At 38.8% G+C, this 19064-nt stretch overlaps 1 protein-coding gene across 4 annotated transcripts in view; it reads left to right on the top strand.

The window, feature by feature from the left end:
- The window catches only part of LOC120515030 (V-set and immunoglobulin domain-containing protein 1-like), a 41677-nt gene extending 22846 nt beyond the window's left edge, over positions 1-18831 (top strand). For all 4 annotated transcript variants that reach the window (XM_039735722.1, XM_039735732.1, XM_039735741.1 and 1 more), the window contains 3 exons: positions 6426-6788; positions 8019-8150; positions 18640-18831. In XM_039735722.1, coding sequence (XP_039591656.1) covers positions 6426-6788; positions 8019-8150; positions 18640-18725 — 581 coding nt within the window. In that variant the 3' untranslated portion in view covers positions 18726-18831. The remainder of the gene's footprint in view (positions 1-6425; positions 6789-8018; positions 8151-18639) is intronic.
- Positions 18832-19064: the final 233 nt, after the last annotated feature.

The raw sequence follows: 19064 nt of genomic DNA, 5'->3' as shown, positions 1-19064 counted from the left end.
TGAGGGGAGTCAGCAGGGTGGTGAGGACAGTGACTCTTGTATGTCAAGTGACAATTTAACTGGCACTCTTGGAAAAACGATACAGCACTGAAAGCATTCTGAGCTTTCTGGATTTTCTTGAAGGCAAAAGGAAGGTGAATGTTGTAGAACATTTTCCTGACCTGGAACTTTTTTTGGTTTCAGCCAAGCGAGTTATGCAATGCTGTTCCTTTGGGAATGGAAAGAAAAGAATTTAATCGTTAAAGAATGTTATCAGTAAAGTTAGAAAGTCTCTCACCTCCAGCACATAATGGCTCCACACCAGCTCCTCTCTTTTTCATTAGTTAAAGTTCTTCTTGTCATTGCTGCTCCGTTTCTTTTCTTTCTAATGCCTGTTTTCTCTTTGGGCTCTTTGAATGTACGGCTGCAGAGACTCCTTAAAGAGAGCCGTACTTTTCAATATTTGGAACAGAAAAAACTAGATGTTACTTTTCTTCAAGAAACTCATACTGACCCAATGAATGAGTCGGAGTGGCAGAGGGACTGGAGTGGGACATCGATTCTGAGCCACGGCTCCAGTGCCAGCGCAGGGGTGGCAGTGCTCTTCAGTAAGGCGTTTCTCCGGAGTCCATTGACTGTTTTGAGCAAATTAAAGGTCGTCTCATGAAGGTCGTATGCGTATTCAGGGAAAAACATTATTTTCTTAAATGTCTACGCTCCAAATGAAGGCAAAGAGAGAGTTTCTTTTTTTCTTTTGTTAAAAGACGTGCTAGCTGAGTGCAGTTCAGAGGACGTCGTGTTCTTAGCTGGCGATTTTAATTGCACTGAAAATGCAGAGATGGACAGGAATGGCGCTGAGCCTCACCCGGGGTCAGTCAAGGTGTTGCAGTCGGTCCTTCATCAGCAAGAACTTGTGGATGTGTGGAGAGAGTCGAACCCGACAGCAAGACAGTACACATGGCTCAAGGCCTCCAGTGGCATGTTATCCATGGCAAGGCTGGACAGGATTTATACCTTACGGCACAATCTGAACCTCATTTTGGGCTCTTGTCTTCTGCCCACAGGGTTTTCAGACCATAGTTTAGCTCTCACTCGTTTCTCTTTGGGGTCTGAGCGTAATTTTAAATCTTTCTGGCACTTTAATACTAAACTTCTTAAAGACTCTCTATTTCTTCAACACTTTCGTCTCTTTTGGGACAAATGGAGACTCAGCAAAAATGAATTCTCATCTCTGAAGCAATGGTGGGACGTCTCCAAGGTCCAAATTAAACTCTTTTGCCAGTTTTATTCTGAACATTCTTCTAGAAAGGTCACCATGGCCATTAAAGAACTGGAAGAGGACATTGGGATAATTCAAACCAAACTGGAAACCGGTTTTAATGCCAATTTGCTTGAGTCTCTAAAAGACAAAAAGATTCTCTGAGGTCCCTGCTGGATGAACAGGTGAAGGCCATTGTCAGGGGAGATTCCAGAATATTTCCCAAATAGACGCCCCTACGCAGTTTTCTTTTCATTGGAGAAGAAGGTTGCTCAGGCAAAAATCATTCACTGTCTGAAAACTGCAGATGGGACTGAAATGACGGAGACCGAGGAGATCCGGGAATTTGCCTTCAAATTTTACAAAGACTTATTCTCTGCAGAAACAGTGGACTTGTCTTCAAACACAGAAATTTTCTTTAATGACCTACCACAGCTGACTCCATCCACCAAGGAAGAACTCGACCTGCCACTATCGCTGGAGGAGCTCACTAGAGCTCTTGGGAGTTTAAATCAGAACAAAGCCCCTGGGATCGATGGACTTCCCGTCGAATTCTACAAGTCCTTTTGGGATATCATGGGTAAGGACTTCCTGACTGTGTTTGTGGAGAGCATCAGGGATAAAGAACTTCCGGTGAGTTGTCGGAGAGCAGTATTGACTCTTTTACCAAAAAAAGGGGATCTCTGCAACATTAAAAACTGGCGACCGGTCAGCCTGCTGTGCTCAGACTATAAAATCTTTTCTAAAGCGCTGGCTCTTCGTCTGAGGACTGTCATGAACTGCTTGGTGGCCTTCGATCAGTCATACTGTGTCCCTGAACGATGCATTTTTGATAACATTTTCTTTGTGCGGGATTTGGTATCTGCTTCTGACATTTTTGGGTTTAAGGCAGGTCTCATCTCACTGGATCAAGAGAAGGCCTTTGACCGGGTAGACCACCAGTATTTATTTAAAGTTCTAGAAAGGTTTGGTTTTGGTGAGACCTTTCTAGGATATATTAAATTAATGTACACGAATGTGTTTAGTGTTTTAAAAATTAATGGAGGGTTGGGAGCCCCATTTTCTGTTACAAGGGGCATTCGTCAGGGGTGTGCACTCTCCGGTATGCTATACTCGCTGTCCATAGAGCCCCTGCTCCACAGACTTCGCCAATGTCTTCACGGCCTGTCATTGCCTGTGTGTCCCACTGCATCTTTAAGGTGGTGGCATATGCTGACGATGTCACAGTTGTCATCACTGAACCTGACGATGTTGTCCTGCTGCAGGACTGTTTACAGGTGTTTCAAACGGTGTCATCTGCCAGGGTCAACTGGTCCAAATGTAATGCCTTTCTGATGGGCAACTGGGACTGTCCTCCCCCAAACCTCCCAAGTGGTTTAACATGGAACTCTAAGGTATTTAAACATCTGGGAATTTACATTGGGAAGTCTGGAGCCACAGCTGATAACTGGGAAGGTTTAATTGACCAAATTCAGGGGAGACTGAACAAATGGAAATGGGTGGTCGCCAAGCTCTCTTTTCGGGGTAGGGTGCTTATTATTAATAATTTAATTGCTTCAATGCTTTGGCATAAATTTAGGTGTGCAGATCCTCCAGTTTGGCTGTTAAAAGAAATTCAGGGGATATTACTGGATTTTTTGGGACAAACTTCATTGGGTAAACGCAGTGTGATACATCTGCCTGTGGATGAAGGTGGTCAGGGCTTGGTGGACATTCTGAGTAGAATTGAAGCTTTTAGGCTGACAGATTTACAGCGTCTCTTGTATGCCCCTCAGCCTTTACTGTGGAGGAGTTTAGCATTCGCTTTTTTTCACAGGGTCGGAAATCTTAATTTTGATTGGCAACTCTTTTTAATTGATGTCAAGCGATTGGCGCTATCTGTGCTGCCCACCTTTTACCGCAACATGTTATTGATTTGGCACACCAAAACAAACAGAGTGGGTATTAATGTGGAGTCAGTCTTCTGGTTACTCCGAAGAACCGGTAATATGGAATCCAGTCTTGGAGTTTGACTCGTCAGTTTAAACTCACTGCTAATGAACAAAGGCTTTACCAAAGTAGCCAACTTTATTGATCCAGTCAGCAACCAGTGGAAGTCTGGGGCAGCTGTGGCACGTGAGCTTGGGATTAGGTCTGTCCGTCTTGGGGGGTCGATAATCAACAAACTTAAAGGCTCTTTAGTGCAATTGGGTGCAGGTCCTCTGTGTGAGGATTATATCTCAGGAGATCTCATAAAAGAGGCAGAACCTCCTGAATGTGAAATTACAATTAAACCAAATGTAAAAGATTTTATCAGTTCTAATAACTCATTTTAACAATTAATCACATAAATGGAATTTCTTTCCAAAATTTGTCAAAAAAAGAATTGTATGACTGGTGACTTAAAGTGTCCCATTTTATGTATTTGAAAGACATGACTGATACCCTGTGGAGGAACACTCTGTGTCTGCATGACACGACATCTCCAGCATGGAGGACTTTATATAAACCGCCAATTGAGAAAAGAGTTGGTGACCTGCAGTGGAGGATTCTACATGTGGCAGTAGCCACCAATTCATTTTTAAAAACCATTGGTGCCAGCACAACAGATCAGTGTCCATTCTGCCTTCAAAAAGAAACAGTTTATCATTTATTTCTGTATTGTACCAGATTACAACCACTGCTGCATTTTCTTGATTTATTGTTCAAGGATTTGGGAATTATATTTAATAACCTCATTTATATTTTTGGAATGCCGGTGTCAAGAGTTTGTAAAAGACAATGTTTACTTGGCAATTTTTTGTTAGGCCAGGCCAAGATGGCAACGTTAAAAACGAGAAGAAATCGAGATAAAGATTTGAAAACCACTGATGCTCTATTAATGTTTAAGGTCTTCCTTCAAAGGAGATTGAGAATTGAATTTGAATATTTTAAATTAATTAATCAATTAGATGTATTTAGAGAGATCTGGGCTGTAAATGATGTTTTATGATCCTTGGAAGATGAATGTCTAGTCTTAAAGTATGAGTAGGAAAAGTGTGTTATTAAATGTTGATTAATTTTGACTGTTAATTTGACTGCAATTATGTTATAATTGTTAATAAAGGTCTGTTTAAAATTAAAAAAATTATCTATCTATCTATCTATCTATCTATCTATCTATCATATAGTGCCTTTCATATCTATCTATCTATCTATCTATCTATCTATCTATCTATCTATCTATCTATCTATCATATAGTGCTTTTCATCTATCTATCTATCTATCTATCTATCTATCTATCTATCTATCTATCTATCTATCTATCTATCTATCTATCATATAGTGCCTTTCATATCTATCTATCTATCTATCTATCTATCTGTAAAACACCTTAATTATTCAACACATATAAGATGTGCTTTACAGTTCCTCTGGTCAAATGCTGTTGGTTTTTGCCAAGCATGTCTTCTGGCACTGTGAAACTGACCCTAAAATTAGTTTTGCATGTGATTTTGCAATTATGAAATGTGAAACTCACTAGGATATTTTTCGAGGGCAGGGTCCAGGGTTACATTTTCTTGGGGTTTAAAACTCAGAATATTGCTACTTAACAGTATTTCCACTCTCTCCTTCCTCAGCCACCCTCCAATACTGCTGCTGCCCTTCCAGTCTTTCAGATCTTCTTAACTGCAGCTCTGCGTTCTCTCATCTGCCTCACACACTTGCTTGACTAACACCATTTGTACTCAATTCCCCCATAAGCCGAACCGAACCAGGATTCTTGTGGATACTCTTCTGTAGTCACACATCCATGGAAATGTTTTTTACCGAAGAAGATGTGTCCCAGAAATCCCTGTATTTAAGTTCTGTCAATCTGCACCAGACACAGCACCATAATGAATTTCTCCATACTTTTATAGCAGTAGAGGAGGGGTGCCCAATGTGTCGCTCATGATCGACCGGTAGATTGCCAAGGTAGTGCAGGTAGCACTATTTTTTTTTAAACATTAGTCTATCATATATCCTCCCTATGACATTTGTCACTTGATTGACATACAAGGCGGCCAGTCTGAGATCTCTTCTCTTCTAACATACTGGTCATCCCGCACGTACGATCAAACATGCGAGCTACTGCAGAACTCCAGCTGTGATCCAGTTAGCCTTAAAATTTCTATCAACTAAAGCAGGGAATTAGAAAAAAAATTGTTTGGGGAGGGTATGGGCTGGATGTGGAATTGGAAGAGGATTTTTTTCTCACAATGTCACAATCGAAGTACGTTTGTCTGATCTGTCAGTCTATCATTGCTATTCCAAAGAAGGAAAATGTGGAAAGGCAATGTTCATAAAAACTACGAAACTGACTTCCTTCCGAAAAGCGATCTGAGAAAGAGAAAAGAGAGGGAACTAAAATCGCAGTTAATCGGACAGCCGTCATTTTTCACTCGGCTGAATTTAAAAGCTCCTTGACTGAATTATTCGGCCCTACTTATTTATACGAGTCAGCCTTTTCCCACATGACGATCATTAAATCCAAATGCTGTATAGTGACCATAAATGTATTGAATTGTTATTGTGCCATAAAGGTTATTCAGTTATGCAAGGTACGACAACATACATTTTATATATAAAGTATACTCAGTATATATATTATATATATCAGTTGTAATGTAGGTAGATCATTTTGACCCGGTCATTTTAAAAGTAGCTTGCAAGCCAAAAAAGTGTGGGTACCCTTGCAGTAGATTGTTGTCATAGATTGATACAGGAGAAAGTAGGGTGAAATGACACGTTTTATCGGCTAACTAAATAGATTACAAAGGCAAGCTTTCGAGGCAGCTAAGGCCCCTTCATCAGGCAAGGTGTAATTTTGAATTTGTAATCTATTATCTACGTGTCATTTCACCCTACTTTCTCCTGTATCCATGCTTTTACACATACAGTAGAACACAATGTTACAGATGAGAAGAAAATATACTGTGTATGTGGAAAGTGCATGAATTTCAGTGGTCGAGAAACACTCTTTAGTTCACAAATTTGTTTTCAAAATGAAATATTGCAGGCAGGTCTGGTTGTGATTTTTTTTTTTTTTGATTAACACTGCTTAACAGATCACTATAATATCAGTTTAATACCACTATATATCAGTGTTTGGGATTTGTGCGTTGGACAAGGGCTGCTACAAAGTGATGAAACACTTACTTTTTTTTGCTCTTTTCGATATTTCAGATTCAAATATCCTGAAGGTGACAGCTGCTGAGCAAGAAGAAGTCAATTCAGGAGGAGACATTTTGCTGCAGTGTCATTTCCCCTGCTCCCAAAATGTTCTTCTCAAAGAAATGATTATTGAATGGATTTTTAGCAGCAATTCCACATCACATCTGGTTTATTATTATAACCTGCGAACAAACAATACAGAAATAAACACCATCTACCAGGACCGACTGCAGACATTTCACAGAGACTCACCTTGTGGGAATGCCTCACTTCTGTTCCATGATGTCCACCTTAATGACACCGGGACCTTCACCTGCCATGTGTTCATAAAGCAGAGGATAAGTCCCTGTAAAGTGCATCTGACTGTGCTGGCAAGTAAGTGTTCCTCATATTTCAGTGAAACCTGAGTCACATGTTGATAGGAACTACATAAGAAAGGGCACTGTTATATTTGGAATCCGTTATATCATTACAGAAGGACTTGGACAACATACAGGCTTGGGCAGATTTGTGGACTATGAAATTTAATGTCAGTAAATGTAAAGAATTACACATAAGATGTAAAAATGTGAGATTTTTATACATAATAGGCAATAATAGGAAAAGGATTCAGGAGTCGTAGTGGACTCTAAGCTGGCGACTTCCACAAAGTGTTCAGAAGCCATTAAGGAGGCTCACAGACTGTCAGGCTATATAGCGCCTTGATGTGTGGAGTACAAGTCACAGGACGTTCTGCTCCAACTTTATAACACACTGGTGAGGCCTCATATGGAGTCCTGTGGGCAGTTTGGGTCTCCAGGCTACAAAAAGGACATAGCAGCACAAGAAAAGGTCCAGAGAAGAGCAACTAGGCTGATTCCAGGTCTACAGGGGATGAGTTATGAGGAAAGATTAAAAGAGCTGAGCCTTTACAGAGATTAAGAGGTGACCTGAGTGAAGTGTTTAAAATTATGAAGGGAATTAGTCCAGTGGATCGAGACTTGTATTTTAAAATAAGTTCATCAGGAACACGGGGACACAGTTGGAAACTTGTTAAGGGGAAATTTCGCACAAACATTAGGAGGTTTTTCTTTACACAAACAACGATAGACACCTGGAATAAGCGACCAAGTAGTGTGGTAGACAGTAAGACTTTAGGGACTTTGAAAACTCGACTTGATGTTTTCTTGGAGGAAACAAGTGGATAGGACTGGTGAGCTTTGTTGGGCTGAATGGCTGTTCTAATGTAATGTAATTTTGTAATCTATCTATCTATTGCTAAAAAGCTAGGAGGTTGCAGTTTAAACAATAGAAAATAAAAGGCATTATGTTAGAACGCTGATTATTACAACTCCCTCATATCCCTATAAACTTGTCTTCAGCTTCATGCTCAGTCTTTGCATTCATGAAGTCTTCACAATCTGCTCATGTCCACCTACATTTCAAATATATTTTATACTTTTCACCCACAGATATGTGTTTCGTTATTTTAAGGTGGCTGCATTGACACACTGTAGGTCAGCCCTGATTCCATTGCTGTCCATATGGACTCCCCTTGATCCAGTAATAACAAATAAAGCAAACTGAATGAGATTAATACTAAAACCTTCAATTTCATTTCAACAGGTAACTCTGGAAAGGCAGACACTGAAACTCCTACAACTGAGTCACTGGAGAAGCCAACTGATCAACCCAGGAGGCACTGGTACTTCCTGGTATTGGCATTTGTCGTGATGCTGATAGCCCTTTGTATGATTTGTAAGTGAATTACCAATACTGTGTTTACATTTGAAAATTATAGAGGGAGAAGTGCTGCTTAGATTAAATCTAACAAATTAACAGGACCAAATAACTATGGTAAGATGAATTACAATTTAGTGATATCTCAAAATGAATTTTAGATATCTTCCAATGTAATTTACTTAATATCTGACACTTATTTTCAGATATCTCAAAAATATTCTTTTAAATTTTAAGGTATATGTGATACATTTTGAGTTATCTCAAATTGACGTTACATGAATTTTAAGGTATTTGTAAGTGAGTTTGAGATATCTCAAAATGAGCAGGAAGTTATTTTGAGATACCTGGAAATGCATTTCAGATATCTGAAAATGGAATGCAACCTTTTTTGAGGTTTCTAGAAATGTTTTTCAGGTTTCTTAAATGTATTGTAGATATTTAAAAGTGCTATTCAGCTATCTTAAAATAAGTTCATGTCTTGTGGATTTGGACAAATTTGTTGATACCCCTCAAGTTGTTCCCAGGGTTTGTGTGTTCTATGTCCAAGGTTTTTGTTTGTTGCGAGCCATCAGTGTGTTTGGAGTCATCGCTGCATGGAGTGTAGAATATTAGTGGGCAGAGAAATTGTACAGTGAGATAAAATATACATCTGTTCCTAAGGGCTGTCCATTAGGACATTGATTCATCACAATTGTCTATATCTGGTAACTTGTATGGTATTTTGGTTCATATTCATGTTTTTTTAATGGTCATTGGTGTTGCTTCTTTTGGGGTTTATTAGGGATGGTGATTTCATATTCAGGTTATACAATCTTGTGAAAAAGTATGTAAACCCCATGGAAATCGTAGACTTTTTTGACATATTTTGAACAGGAAAACTACAGATCTTCATGCAAATGGTGCCTACAGATAAAAGTGATAGAGTTGACTAAATACTCAAGGAAACTCTCAGCTTCAGAAGATGGTATTGCCCTATTTAGCAGAAATTACTTCTTGTAGGTGTTTTTGCACCATAGCCCACCAGTCTTTGACTTCGACTGAGTGAAATTTTTGAATACTCTTCCATGCAAAATTCCTTCATTTGAAAGATGTTTGTGGGTTTTCTTGGGTAACCTACCAGTTTCAACATTTCAATACAATTTGAAATCTGAGTTTTGACGCTAGTCTGTAACCCTCCATCTTTTCCTTCTGAGCCATTCGTTGGTGGATTTTCTGGAGTGCTTTGGATCATTATGCCGTTGATTGTTCACTTCTGGTTCAACTTCAAATTTGGTACAGAGGGCCTTGCCTCCTCCCCAGATACACTTTGAGATGATGCAGAATTAATAGTTGACTTGATAACTCTCAGGCCCTAATACTGAAAAGCAACCCTAAACCAGAACATTTCCAAGAACCTGCTTCTCAGTTGGTATGAGGTACTTCATCTGCAGTTCTCCCTTTGGTTTGGGCCATATGTGTCTCTTGTTACCGTGACCAGACAAGTCCATCTTTGATCCATCTATCCAGAGCTAATTTTTCCAGAAGGTCCTCTCTTTGCCTACTGTAGATGTTCAATGGTAACCTTTACCCTGCTGTAATGTTCTTTTTGTCTTTTCCTGGCACACCTCACATGCAAGTCAAATTTGTTCAATGTCTTTTTTGTGTTTACATTGGCTTTGACACCAACGTTGCAAGAGCTACCTGAAGATCCTGCTATAAAATTAGAGGGTTCTTGGAGACATCTTTGAGTATTAAATGGTCAGCTCTTGGGCTGGCCAGTCCTGGACAAATTAGCAGTCACCTGAAATCTACACCACTTGTAGAAGATTTGCATTGCAGTGGAAAGATTGATTTCAGACCATTTGGCACATTTTTTAAATCTCTTGCCAGATTCCTAGGCATTAACAACCTTATTTCTGTGGACCTTAGAGAGCTCTTTTTATTTTGTTATGATGTCACCACGCATGTCAATAGCAAAGAGAGCACCAGACCCTTGATATCTGTGGTTTGAATAAGACAGTCAGTTCCACCTGCAAGCTCTATAAGGAGGTTCTAATCATGGGCTGCTCATCTGGAACACCTGATTCTAATTTGATGGCTCTGAAGTGGTGATAAATGTAAGGGTAGACTTATCTTTTCCATGTGACAAATTGCCATTTTTGTTCATTTAGATTATGATTATGAATGCGCCATGTTAAGTTTATGTGTCATTTGTTCAAGTAGATTACCTTTATCTGAAGGCACTGTTTGCATGAAGACCTACTGTTTGACTGTTCAAATATGATGAAAAGATCATTTCCATGGGTGCACTTACTTTTCCAAAACACTATGCATATTTGTTTTTCCAATCCTTTCGAACTTTATATAACTTGTGTTTGATGTGTATCTGTGGTGTTGGTGTAGGTCAAGCCATGCTGGGTGCATTCCTAGCATCCTCTGAACAAAATAATAACGCCCAGCTGTAAATAGCATGATTCTCAGCACCCTGCAGCTGCCAAAATATATTGTGTTTATATATATATATATATATATATATATATATATATATATATATATATATATATATATATATATATATATATATATATATATACACTAATAAAAGGCAAAGCCCTCAGTGACTCACTCACTCACTGACTCACTCACTAATTCTCCAACTTCCCGTGTAGGTAGAGGGCTGAAATTTGGCCGGCTCAATCCCTACAGCTTACTTACAAAAGTTAGGCAGGTTTCATTTCGAAATTCTACGTGTAATGGTCATAACTGTAACCTATTATTTGGTCCATATACTGTAACAAGACTGCAGCTCGATGGTCGTGGGAGGCGGAGTTGTGTGTCGCGTCACGAGTGCCTGCCCATATAAGGTAAATATTCGCGGGTGAAGGACTGTGCTTAGCATATTCATAAGTAAAAATATCTGAATCACAAACTGATGTTAATTATATTTTGTCCATGAATACTTATTAAATAATTCCAAATAGTCTGTTCGCTTACTTTCATAGCTCTTCCGATGGTTGTGCTGCTTCCAGGCATGTATTTTCGTATTAAAGCATTTAGCTAATCACAATTCAGCTATCATTGTTGCCAGGCAGAGAGGCCTTCACAATCCGTTGTGCAGGCACTCTAACACAGAGTAAATGTCGATTAACCTGTTGCTTCAACCAATCAGATTTTGAGTTGGTGTCAGTACGGCCCTCTAGCAGGCGTACGGCGATGTCACTGTATTTAGACCTATTGATTGGATAGAAGCCGCAGGTTCGATTTTCAGCATTAGCTTCGATGGCGATAGAAAGGGACTTTTTGATGGAACTGAGGCACATGGATAATCCGTACGACAGAGTGATTGAACTGTTTTTGAGGAAAGAGAGGAGAATGGATTTTGTTTACAAATAATCAGAATTTTTGGTGAGTAAAATGTTGCGATTCCATCTGCGATGCAGCGGCTCTTTATACTGTATTTCTGCACATTAAGATGATTTTTATAATGATAAATTAGTTTTTGAGGGGCGGGTTGTTTTCAGACGGAGCAGTACTGAACACCCAGGTGTGAGATGCACGGTCCGCCAATGGACCAGATGATACGTAAATTTAATGAACATTACAACCCGAAAATAAACAAAACTGTAGAGAGGCCCATGATTAAATGAACAGTAAAAAAGTAAGAGCGAAGCGATGGTGACTTATTGAGACAGGCAGGTGAGAGCACAATAGCACTCGGACTCGATGTAGTGCGAGTCAAGTTGATCTAAAATGCGCGATCAGATTCGAAAAAATATATCTTTTCAAGTTCTTTTTGGATATAAGTAGGTTCTATTTAGTCGACAGAAATATCTTTGGTAGGAATGTAAGTTGAATTTAGTCTTAACATTTCTATGGTGAAGAAAAATTTATGCAATAATGACTAATGATGATGAATGATGCACGTAAGAGCAGAAGTCATCCATTTTAACAAGCAGCGTATTGCACTGATATGAAATAGCCTGCCCATTTAATTATTTAGGAATGGATAGATAAATTAAAAATTTGTACAAATAATGTTTTTCTGTTTTCTTCCTCAATGGATTCTGGCACCCCCAGCAACAGCTGCTCGCACCCCAAAGGATGTAATATATATATATATATATATATAATATGCATGTGTGTGTGTGTACATGTATGTGTGAATATATGTATTATGTATGTGTACAGTATATATATGTATATATGTATATGTGTATATGTATATATATATATGTTTATGTGTATATATATATATATATATATATATATATATATATATATATATATATGTGTATATATGTATATATATATATGTATATGTATATATATGTGTATATGTATATGTGTGTGTGTATATATTAGAACATTAGAACACTCTAGACAAGAACAGGCCATTCAGCCCAACAAGCTCGCCAGTCCTATCCACTTGTTTCCTCCAAGAAAACATCAAGTCAAGTTTTGAAAGTCCCTAACGTCTTACTGTCTACCACACTACTTGGTAGCTTATTCCAAGTGTCTATCGTTCTTTGTGTAAAGAAAAATTTCCTGATGTTTGTGCGAAATTTACCCTTAACAAGTTTCCAACTGTGTCCCTGTGTTCTTGATGAGCTCATTTTAAAATACAAGTCTCGATCCACTGGACTAATTCCCTTCATAATTTTAAACACTTCAATCATGTCACCTCTTAATCTTCTTTTGCTTAAACTGTAAAGGCTCAGCTCTTTTAATCTTTCCTCATAATTCAACCGCTGTAGTCCTGGAATCAGCCTAGTCGCTCTTCTCTGGACCTTTACTTGTGCTGCTATGTCTTTTTTGTAGCCTGGAGACCAAAACTGCACACAGTACTCAAGATGAGGCCTCACCAGTGTGTTATAAAGGTTGAGCAGAACCTCCTGTGACTTGTACTCCACACATCAAGGCGCTATATAACCTGACATTCTGTTAGCCTTCTTAATGGCTTCTGAACACTGTTTGGAAGTTGATAGCTTGGAGTCCACTATGACTCCTAAATCCTTCTCATAAGGTGTACTCTCGATTTTTCGACCGCCCATTGTGTATTCAAACCTAATATTTTTACTTCCTGTGTGTAATACTTTACATTTACTGACATTAAATTTCATCTGCCACAAATCTGCCCAAGCCTGTCTGCTATCCAAGTCCTTCTGTAATGATACAACGGATTCCAAATGATCTGCTATCCACCTATCTTGGTATCATCTGCAAACTTAACCAGCTTGTTCCTTATATTCCTATCTAAATCATTTATATATATTAAAAATAGCAGCGGCCCTAGCACTGAACCCTGTGGAACACCACTAACATTGGCCAGTTCTGATGAGGTTCCTCGCACCATCACCCTCTGCTTCCTGTGTCTGAGCCAATTCTGCACCCATCTAAACTCATCACCCTGAACTCCCACTTCTTTTAACTTGATGCCAAACCACTCATGTGGCACCTTATCAAATGCTTTCTGAAAGTCCAGATAAAAAATATCATCTGCTCCACTTTTATCATTTGCTTTTGTTGCAACCACATAGAATTCCAACATGTTAGTAAAACATGACCTCCCTCTTCTGACCCCATGCTGACTGTTCCTAATAACTCCTGTCCTTGCCATGTGTTGCTCAATCTTATCCTTAATAATTCCTTCCATTAATTTTCCTGTGATGCATGTTAAGCTTACTGGCCTATAGTTGCTTGGATCTGCCCTGTCACCCTTTTTATATAATGGGATGATATTTGCCATTTTCCAGTCCTTCAGAATCTCTACAGTGCGCAGTGACTTCCTAAAAATATGTGTCAAGGGTTTATATCTGTACTCACTAGCCTCCTTAAGAACACGAGGATAAATATTATGTGTGCCTGGTGATTTGTTTGATTTCATTTATTTAATCTGAGCAGCACTTCTCCTCTACAATTTCCAAATCCCTCAGTACCTCCTTAGTAGTCCCTGTTACTGCTCTGAGGTTATCCACTTGCTCACTTGTGAACACCTCAGAAAAATGTAAGTTTAGGGCATCCGCTATTTCATTGTCTGTATCTTTTAATTCCCCTTTCCTATTCCTGATGAACTTGGCCTCCTCCTTAACTGTTCTTTTACTACTAAAATACTGAAAGAATCTCTTGGGGTCTTCTTTCGCCTTATCTGCTATATTCCTCTCCAACTGTCTTTTAGCCTCTCTGATATCCTTCTTAATGGTTGCCCTCATGTTCTCATACATGCTACGATTCACTTTGCAGTCATATATATATTTATATAATATGTGTGTGTAGATATATATGTGTGTGTATACTGTATATATATATATATATGTATGTGTGTATATATATATATATATATATATATATATATATGACAACAACACTCATAACAGTGACAAAACAATTACATTGACAATCTTGTTACGTTATTTTCAAAATGTTTCCTTTTCTTTTCATTACTTCTTTAACACAGTACTTCTCCACTGCAAAGCATGGGTATTTTGATAGTATATATATATATATATATATATATATATATATATATATATATATATATATATATATATATATATATATATATATATATATATATATATATATATATAAGGTAAATTTAGAGAAACTGACTTATAAATTGAACGATAATTGCAAGATCGAAAAAAGCACAGATCTTTTCAATTACCCATGGAAGTATCCAGAAGTAAATGATGATAGGGTAGGAAATTTCCAGTTTCCTCTTCTCATCAAAAATCCATGTTGTCATGTTGGAGTTGTTTTTGAAAATGTTTTTATTATATAACTAGGGGGCTTCGCCCCCTGCTCACTTCGCCCACCAACCCCCTTTACCTGCACTACGCACCAGCAACTTCGCGTCTCTGCTACTCGCAAACAACAATACTTTTAATTGTCGCTGATAGGCCTCTACATTGGGAAGAAACATTACTTTTCCCAGATGGCAACATGAATTAGACGATCTACACGTCTCCAACTTAAAGTTTAAAGACAAACAATACCTACATACTTCTGTCATATCACCTATGTCCATATATTCAATCTCTTTTCGCTTTTACCTTTTCGTCAATATCGCATTGAATTTTGATTCTATGTTTGGAATTCCATCGTGACAACGTATAACTGCCTGTGAGTGAATATTGTTTCTTTCTCTCTACACGAACTGTGTCTGACAATAGCATTCACACACATGAGAAATGACTGAACTGTGTGCGTGGTTGTAAATATTTTAGATGTCAGCAGGACTTTTCCAAATCTCTTTGCATAAAGTACTTTTTCGTGGGGCTTGAAATTTTCTCTCAAGGGATTTTACTTTCACCAATCTTTTAATTCTCATGGATACGCCTTTTCATTGGAAAGAAACACTACTTTTCACTGATGGCAACGCAAATTATACGATCTACAAGTCTCTGACTTAAAGTTTAAATCCGAACTATATATTCAATCTCTTTTCACTGTTCCATTATTTCACAGAGTAATAATTTCCGTTCGTTAGTGTTAATGTGATCTTTACTATCATTTTTTTGAGACTTTTGAATTTTTGTACTTCCATTATCTCTAACCTGTTCTGAATGTGTATCACACCAATGTTTTTGAATTCTTTACAATGTTCTACTTTGTCATCTACTCTTTGTTTTTTATTTCTCGTCTCACGGGTCGTCAAAGTATCACTCTTCAAAAGATCATTTCTCGTCGCAGGATAAAAAGTCTCGTCTCCTTAGATTTTTTTATTATAATAGAGAGATGTTTTCTGATTAATCATGAAGAATTCTATGGAGGTATATTTCAGATAATTGTAACAATAAATAAAGAAAAAGAGCATGAAATGTAAGCGTTAATATATAAATGTGTCATGAAATACATTTCGGTTTCTTATTTATTTAATTGATTTTGTCCGTAATATTCCTCCAAATTCCTCGTCAAATCACAAACGCCGGGCTTTAGCGAGTGCTGTGCATTGATTAGTTAATCATCCACAGAGCGGTCGTCTGTGCTTTGCTCAATTTGGGAATCCTTTGGCTCCTCCACTTGCTGAAAGCTGTAACTGGACACGAGTGCATGACAACATCACCCTGAATTACTGTGCAGAGTGGCTACTTTAGTTCAAGAAACACCAGATTCATCCTTGATTGTATTCGTAATCTATCACTGACTGAAGATTAGTTGTCACTGAATTGAACGGCTTTCTGTCGTCTTGGGGATGGTCCTTTGTGACGTCATATTCAACGTGACTTTCACTCTGTGTTTGATATTTCCTCTGGCTTCCGGATTCAGGTGCCATGACGATCTTATTAGGTGTTTAAGCTCCTTTATAATTTATGCAGTCTCACGAGGAGCACCAGCAATTCACAAATGTCCAACTCTGGTCAAAGACAAAGATGAAAAGTACCCATCGAGTCTTTTCAAGTTGTCGTTGCTTTCATTCGTCGCAGTCTGGATTCAGACTTAGAACACGCAGGTTTCTTTCTTTAAAACTAAGGCAGTTTTCAAGCTTTCAGTCTTAGGAAGGTTTTAAACTTTAGTGTAGCCGCCGAAGTATAAGGCGAGATAAAGCACGGGTTAAACGTCCAAAAGTTTGTTTTAAAAATATTTAGTGAAAGTTAAAAGCAAATAATCCACACAAGAATAAAGAAAAAAGTAGTTACACACGGAGAATAAAAGGTAAAAAAAAGGAAAAATATATCTACTCTAAACTTAGCTTTTCTTTAGAAACGTTAGCTATTTCTGTACTTAAAAGTTCTTTACTTCTTCTTCTATACTTAAAGATTCTTAACTTCTTATATACTTAAAGAGTCTTAGCTTCTTCTTCTGTACGCTTTAAACGTGTGGCACAACGCTTAAATAAGCGCTGTTTTCTTAGTGTTAATTCACACACTCAAAAGATGCATAGGCACAGTTTAAAACCTTGTGCCCTCTACGCCTTAGACATGGCAAGGCTGGTCACTAACTGAAGAATAATGTTTAGTCAGAGCTGTTAGAAATGGCAAGAATATACCAATTCTACTCAACTAATGGGGGTTATAGGAACCTCCCACAGATTATGTATTGTCACCTAGTAAAATATTTATGAATCTAGGAAATGGCTCTTACAAAGAGCGTGCATATGAAGGGTCTGCGGTAAATGTGGCATTTGATGGCCAAATGTCTAAGCCCGGTGTACCGACAATTCACCAATTAACAAACAGCACTTGCTAGAGCCCGCCCTCTCAGCTCTGATAAGTGAAACTGACAGTTTTAAGTTCAAGTTGCATTTCATGATGCGTTTGGAGGAATATTAAGGACAAAATTATCCATCCATCCATCCATCCATCCATTTTCTAACCCGCTGAATCCGAATACAGGGTCACGGGGGTCTGCTGGAGCCAATCCCAGCGAACACAGGGCACAAGGCAGGAACCAATCCTGAGCAGGGTGCCAACCCTCCGCAGGACACACACAAACACCAAGCACATACTAGGGCCACTTTAGAATCGCCAATCCACCTAACCTGCATGTCTTTGGATTGTGGGAGGAAACCGGAGTGCCCGGAGGAAACCCCACACGGGAGAACATACAAACTCCACGCAGGGAGGACCCGGGAAGCGAACCCGGGTCTCCTAACTGCGAGGCAGCAGTGGTAGTGCTACTACCTCGCAGTTTGGAGATGCGGGTTCGCTTCCGGGGTCCTCCCTGCGTGGAGTTTGCATGTTCTCCCCACGTCTGCGTGTGTTTCCTCCCACAGTCCAAAGACATGCAGGTTAGGTGCATTGGCGATCCTAAATTGTGCTTGGTGTGTGTGTGTGCCCTATGGTGGGCTGGTGCCCTGCCCGAGGTTTGTTTCCTGCCTTGCACCCTGTGTTGGCTGGGATTGACACCAGCAGACCCCCGTGACCCTGTAGTTGGGATATAGTGGGTTGGATGATGAATGGATGGAAGTTATCATGATGCAGTTTTGTGTTTTTTAGCATTTGCTGCTTTTTAGTCGTTCCTATAACTGAGTGGCACGTTGCTAGGGGGCGTGGCCACTCTGAGTCGTGTACTGTGATGTCATTAGCTCGACACAGTAAAGGCTGGACTCACCTGTGGTGTTTTGTTCAAGACTGCAGATGAAATCTTCTCAGCACTGAGCCGTGTTTGCCCACTATGAAGTTTTGAAGGTGATATTTGATTACCGTAGATCTGATCTCTTTCGTCCCCTGCCAGCACCTTTGGCGTTCATCTCATTTCTGCCTCCCAGTCCCTGTTCTCTTCGAAAGTTTTCACACATTGCTTTGCGCCAGAACACAAAATGCCCGTGTTTAAAACAATATTTCAAATTTCACAGTTTGCCTTAGTGCCGACAGAGGCCCTGGCGGTTTGTAAATCAATAGAAAAATAGATGGTTGATCAGCATTTTAACCTTCTCACCTTTCTGAACCGGTATCTGTTTCTGAAATGTTCTTTCCAATATTACTGGATGACAGGTATCGAGAAAGATTAAAGAGTAATTACTGGCAATATCTTGCATTGTTTATTGATTTTGCTTCTTTTGTATTTTCTTCTGTTTTGCAAGGTGTCAGAGTTTGCTACCTGAGGCGAAGACATGCGCACCAGTTACAAGTGAGGAATGAAGAGGAGCTTCGGGAAATGGCGCTTTAGAGGGAAACAGGATTCAAACTGTCTGAAAAGGTGACATAAAACTATACACGGCAACTATGAAAACTTTAAAACTATACACAGCAACTGTGAAAACTATAAAGCTATACACAGCAACTATGAAAACTTTAAAACTATACACGGCAACTATGAAAACTTTAAAACTATACACGGCAACTATGAAAACTTTAAAACTATACACGGCAACTATGAAGAGAACTATAAAACTATACACAGCAACTATGAAAATGCCCGGACTTGGCGTTTGACTGATTTTTCAAGGATTTAGGAGAACTGCAAAATGAATTGACATTTAGAAGACATTAAGCAAAAGTATCAATG

Source organism: Polypterus senegalus, chromosome 1, assembly GCF_016835505.1.
Source record: "Polypterus senegalus isolate Bchr_013 chromosome 1, ASM1683550v1, whole genome shotgun sequence".
NCBI classification, from domain to species: domain Eukaryota; kingdom Metazoa; phylum Chordata; class Cladistia; order Polypteriformes; family Polypteridae; genus Polypterus; species Polypterus senegalus.
This window is presented reverse-complemented; position numbering and strand designations above follow the sequence as displayed.